This window comes from Meles meles, chromosome 3, assembly GCF_922984935.1.
Source record: "Meles meles chromosome 3, mMelMel3.1 paternal haplotype, whole genome shotgun sequence".
In the NCBI taxonomy this organism is placed as follows: Eukaryota; Metazoa; Chordata; class Mammalia; order Carnivora; family Mustelidae; genus Meles; species Meles meles.
The window spans coordinates 33,665,876-33,671,368 of NC_060068.1; the positions used below are offsets into that span (position 1 = coordinate 33,665,876).

Genomic DNA, 5,493 nt, shown 5'->3' on the forward strand with positions numbered 1-5,493 from the left:
AGAGGGCTCACGGTTTCCGTGACACTGCACTATGCTGTCTCCAGTCACTTCCATTAAAGACTGATGGCTTCTGTGCCAGGTGCAGGAGGCCCAGAGTCGAGGGCCCAGGTGGCACTTAAGGTCTCGAAAAGGCTTTCATTTTAGTGTCTTTGCTAATAAAAAAAAAAAAAAAAAGTAATATAATGGTAATGAATAATGATGGATCCAGCCTGGATTCAACAACGTGGCCATGAAATATATATATATATATATATATATATATTAAATTATATTAATTTTTTTAATTTAAATTAAAAATAACTTAATTCAATTAATTAAACTAAATTTTTGAATTAAATTAATTAATTTAATTAAAATTAATTAAATTAAATATATATATTTTTTAATTTATGGAAGAAGACACCCACCCCTTGCTAGAACGGAGCAGGAGGACAGAGGACTTGTCAAGGTGTCTCTGTAAATGTCCACATCCTGTTGAGGACTAGTGAGGACTTCTATTGGAGGATTTGGGAAGAATTAGCAAAAGCAATAGACAAAACTTAGCACATAAAAGTATGAAGCAGTCGTGTTTGACATCAGAAAAAAACATTACTGAAAAAAAATGTTCAGTGTGACCTCATGAATTACTTTTATTGTCCCTCTTATGTCAGATGTAATGAATATCTGTGGGGGCACTTGTCCCGGGCACCAGAAGCAAAGGTGAGAGCCCAGCTGGGGACACAGTGACTGTGGCTTGGCTCTGGCGAGGAAGGTCAAGAAGTTTCAGATCCCATGGACTCTGGCTCGGTGATTCTGGGTCAGCTCTCTCAACCGTCTTCTCTGGCTGGGCCCTGGTCTTCACTGAGTGCATCTGAGAAAGTCAAGCTCGAGGAGAAGCCATCTGTCCCTGTCCCACAGTGTCCCTGTCCCACCGTGCTAGGATTACAGTGCCATTAGATGGGTCTTGGCCAAGAACCCAAGGGAGCAATGGCAGAGAAGAACAAGACAACAGAGGGCTTGAACCACAGAGGCCTGACGCCTGGGCCAGATGCTTCTCTGGCTTGTATCTGTGAGAGAGGAGAACCAAGAGGCAGAGGACCAGCACCGGCCAACCTACGGCCACTCGGACAAAGGAGGAAAATCAATGGGCCCACCAATGAGCGGGACCTCTCAACCATGCACAGCGTGGACCAGATGACAGGAGTCCTGTCGCTGGGTACAGCGGTGGGCTGGGGGCCAGCAGAGGCCTAGAGCTTCCACCCCCACAGGAAATGTGGTCCATCCCTTTCTTTCTTCTGTAAACGCACTGTAACAGCTAAAGGTGTGGGTGACTGGGCGTGGAGGGCGTCCGGACCTCCTCTCAGTGACAGGTGTGTGACTTCCCTGCTTCTGAGGGCTGCTGCCAAGACACAGCCCTGGGAAGGGTGAAATGGGTCTGTCATGAAGTCGGCTCTGAAGACCACTCCCCCAGCATCCTGCCCTGCCCCCATCCTGGTCCAGAACTAGGCTCCGTTGTGTTGTTCAGGCTCTGCGGACAGGGCTGGGCTCCGGCCACCAGCAGCCACGGACAGGGTCTGCGTGAAGTCAATGGTGCCATCACGTGCAGAATTCAGCCAACAAGAGAGCAGTCCCCTCAGCCTTGCCCACAACCCAATGTTACTTGAAAGTCATGACTCGAGTCCCCAGGGAGACCGCCCTCCTCCATCTCTCCTCGTGGCTCTCCCAGTTGTGATTCCCCACAGTCACTCCCGAGGCTCGAGTGTGTCGGGGGTCCTTTGGCTGTGGCTGTACCTGAGCTGTTGGGAGACCCTGGGACCCTGCAAGCTTCCTCCCAACCCCAAGCCGGAAGAAGCCGGGCCTGCTCTTTCGAGATCCACAGTGTCCAGGTCTCAAAGGAGCAAGAGGCCTCTGAGAACATTGCAGCAGCACGGCCCACCCCGCACCCGACACACACACACAAGCGTCAGTGGCCTCAACTTCTCCTCCAAGAATGTGTCCTCACCCAAGTGCAAGACATCAGAGAAACCAACCGTCCCGACCTTCCCCCACCCAGCCCCAGCATCGCCTGTCTGTGGGCGGAGGACGGGTCACCCAGACGTGTCACTCTGGGAGGACCCGGAGAGGACAAGGCTTGGGGCACCATGGGCATGGCCCCAGGGCGAGAGGCCTTTCCCACCCTGCTGTCCCTACAACCTCGCCCAGCGCTCTTGTGAGGTCCCGCCCCAGCATCCTTTCAGAAAGAAATCGCTCAAAGGTAAAAGTTTTACACATTGAAAATGCACTTCCCCGTTGAAATTGTTTCCACAGTCATCAACAAAACATACATTTATAATGCAAAATCCCCCACCCACCCCACCCCCTGTCCCCAAACAGTCAAGGGAGAATTGTGAGAAGGTCACACGAATGTTCACATGCTGAGCATGGCTACCACTGAGCCCCACGCTGTCTGCAGGCAGTGGTGGTGGACAACCCCTGCTGAGGTGAGTCAGGGCCTGGAGGGACGCAGGGGTGGGCTGCCAAGGTCAAGACCCCCGCATAGGGGCGCCTGGGTGGCTCAGTGGGTTAAAGCCTCTGCTTTCAGCTCAGGTCATAATCCCAGGGTCCTGGGATGAGTCCCGCATCAGGCTTTCTGCTCAGCAGGGAGCCTGCTTCCTCCTCTCTCTCTGCCTACTTGTGATCTCTTCCTCTCTGTCAAATAAGTAAATAAAATCTTTAAAAAAAAAAAAAAAGACCCCCGCATAACCAAAGTGGGGGTCTCCCCGCCGATGAGCCCAAATGTTGTAGGACTAAATATGTTTTCTTATCCTCCACTGTTGTATTCTGTAGTGACCAATGTGTGAGGACTTTTATTTTTTTTTAAAGATTTTTTATTTATTTGACAGAGAGGAAGAGATCACAAGTAGGCAGAGAGAGAGGAGGAAGCAGGCTCCCTGCTGAGCAGAAAGCCCGATGCGGGACTCGATCCCAGGACCCTGAGATCATGACTTGAGCCAAAGGCAGCGGCTTAACCACTAAGCCACTCAGGCGCCCCCCCTTTGTGAGGACTTTTAAAGAAATGTTTGGTGTGGAGACTGATTGCAAAGATGGGAACATGTCCCGGGTCCTTGTTCTCACTGGTAGCTAACTGTGGCCCCACCAGGGAGGGGACCAGGAATAAGGCCTAACCTGGGGGCAAGGGGAGTTTCGCTACCTGGAGTTTCTTCTCTGTGTCTCCAGGACCAGGGGAGCCAGGATGGCCCCCACTGCATGACATTTCTGGGGTCTGGCAGTGGGGGGCAGGACTGGGGTCATACATCTGTCCCCCTGCCCCTTCCTCACCGGGGCCCACAGCATGGCTGGAGGGCCAGATGGACTCAGAACAGAAAGCTCTCTGCAAAGGCAGAGGCCTGAATGGGCCTCGTGCCCACAAAGCATAGCCTGCGTTCCTGCTCTGGCTGGGGAGAACAGCCCTCAGCCCAGGGGCCCCTGCCAACAGGAAGTCCCTGAGACCCAGGCAGGGCAGGGGGGCACTGGCTTCCCAGGGCCCACCAGCCTGAGCAGGAAGTTGGCCAGGGCTCTGTTGGCTGAGCAAACAGCACATTTCTCAGGAGCATTGCTGGGGGGGGAGGCCCCAGCCCAGGGGAGGGGAGAGCACGGGGTATATGAGGCCCACAGTGGGGCCCATCTCTGTTCCTGAGAGCAGGTCCACCATGAAGCTCACTGCTGCCTTCCTGGTGCTCTGTGTGGCTCTGCTCAGCCAGCCCGGTGAGTGCTGGCAGGCCTCAGGCCCCAGCTCCTTGCCACAGGGTCCCGGCAGGGTCTCTGCTGGTCCCCTGGTCCTGATGGTAGCTGATCCTGATCCCGTAGCCCTTGCCTTGGGTCTCAGGCCACTCCTCTGCCTCCCAGCACTCCCTGTCCCTCTGGGCACGAAGTCCTGCTCCTTCCTGGGGTCTTCAAGACCCTCTGGGGCCTGCCCTGCCCCAGGGCCCTCAGGCTTCCTCTCGTGTCCCCACTGGCTGGCCCTGGTTTCTCCTTTCCACCCAGCACCAGGGTGAGCTCAGGCCAGCACTGGCCCCGGTCTGGAACTGTCTGCTTCATCCTTCAAAGCCCAGCCCAGGCGTCCTCTCCTTTGAGGGGCCCCCACTCAGAGCTTTCCTCTCCTCCCTCCCCCTGGGGCCACCCTATAGGCACCTCTGTCCAGCCCCCTTCTTGCTGGGCCACGATTCTGTTTACGCGGGTGCCTCTCTCAGCCAGCTGGAACTCCCTGCCTCGGGGGGGAGTGGGGATGAGAGAGGCACCCCAGGGGAGCCAGGCCCTTGGTGGGTCTCCATGGAGCACCAGTCCAGATGGGGCGGGGGGTGCTTCTCTGCTTGTGTTTGCAGCTGCCACTTTCTTCCGGAACTCGATGGCCAAGCCTGTGGCCTCTGCTTTGAGTGCTGCAGAGGCCGGGACAGAGGCTGTGGCTGGGGCAGGAGCCAAGGTCCAACCCTTTCTCGGAAGCTTCAACCCCCTGAAGTTTATGCTGACCATGCTGGGGGTCCCGGTGGAGCATCTTGTGGAGGGTTCCAGGAAATGTGTGGCCGCGCTGGGCCCTGAGGCCGTGGAGGCCATGGGGGCCATGAAGACACTGCTGGTAACGTGGGACACCCTGGGCGCTCCCTGCGAGGCGGCCCTCCCCAGCCTCCCATAGAACGGAAACACCCACTCCCTAAAAGTCTACCAAGGCATCTGGGCCCTGTGTCAGGGGAACCTCATGGCCCACCCTCAGGAAAAGCAGGATGGCCTTGGGTGGGAACCAGGTTGACCCTATGTGAAAGACAGGGGGGCTGCAGAAGGCCCCTGGAGGTAAGGTGCGACCCCTCCAGGAACTCTGCCCTGAGTCCCCTTGGGTGCTCCATGGTGGTGGGTTGGAGGAGGGCAGAAACCTGGCTTCTCTTTGCAGGGGGCCCTGACGTACTTTGGTTGAGCCGAGGCTGGTGTATCCCAGCGTGGGGCTGAGATGCTGCTTCCTTCGACAGGCTGGGGACCTGCTGCCCAGCCCTGACCATCCAAGCCCTTCCCCTACGCTCTCAATAAACACGATAACAGCAGCTTTGGGGCTGATATGTTCTTGCTGTGATACCAATCCCCAATCCCCGTTCCTCGTTCCTCCCCTGCTGGAAGCAATGGTGCTGAAGAAAGAAAGGGCCAGCGGGGGGATGGGTCCCACCCCCAGGAGGAGCACTGTGCCCAGGTTATGTGTGGGTGTGTGCATGTGTGTGAGGGACCCTACTGACATTCAGCAGGTGACCCAGAGCCAGCAATTAAAGCTGTTGGGCATCAGGCAAGCATAAGTTAGTTAAAACTGGGATTTTTTTTTTTTTTTCCACCTGTTAGGCTCTGCCTAACCGTCTCTGTGGCTAAAATTTGGAAGTTTTGTTTTCTTCCCTCTACTTTGATTTCTTCCTTGGAATGAGGCACGACTGAAGGCTGCAGGAAAAGCCTGGCTTGCATCTGGTTTTCCCCGTGATTTCTGGTAGTTTCATTGAAATAATT

General features: G+C 55.1%; 1 protein-coding gene across 1 annotated transcript; it reads left to right on the top strand.

Annotated features, from left to right (window-relative positions):
- Positions 1–3,642: 3,642 nt before the first annotated feature.
- SCGB3A1 (secretoglobin family 3A member 1) lies at positions 3,643–5,034 on the top strand. The gene is made up of 3 exons (XM_046000993.1): positions 3,643–3,723; positions 4,341–4,591; positions 4,901–5,034. Exons 1-3 carry the CDS (start codon positions 3,669–3,671, stop codon positions 4,922–4,924), a joined length of 330 nt encoding a protein of 109 aa, XP_045856949.1. The 5' UTR covers positions 3,643–3,668; the 3' UTR covers positions 4,925–5,034.
- The last annotated feature ends 459 nt before the right edge of the window (positions 5,035–5,493 follow it).

What these genes read in the sequence shown, in the direction of transcription:
- SCGB3A1 (XM_046000993.1), top strand. Translation starts at nt 3,669, where the DNA reads ATGAAGCTCACTGCTGCCTTCCTGGTGCTCTGTGTGGCTCTGCTCAGC. An exon ending in GGCTCTGCTCAGCCAGCCCG is followed by an intron (nt 3,724 to 4,340) that starts GTGAGTGCTGGC and finishes TTGTGTTTGCAG; the next exon opens with CTGCCACTTTCTTCCGGAAC. An exon ending in GGGCCATGAAGACACTGCTG is followed by an intron (nt 4,592 to 4,900) that starts GTAACGTGGGAC and finishes TTCTCTTTGCAG; the next exon opens with GGGGCCCTGACGTACTTTGG.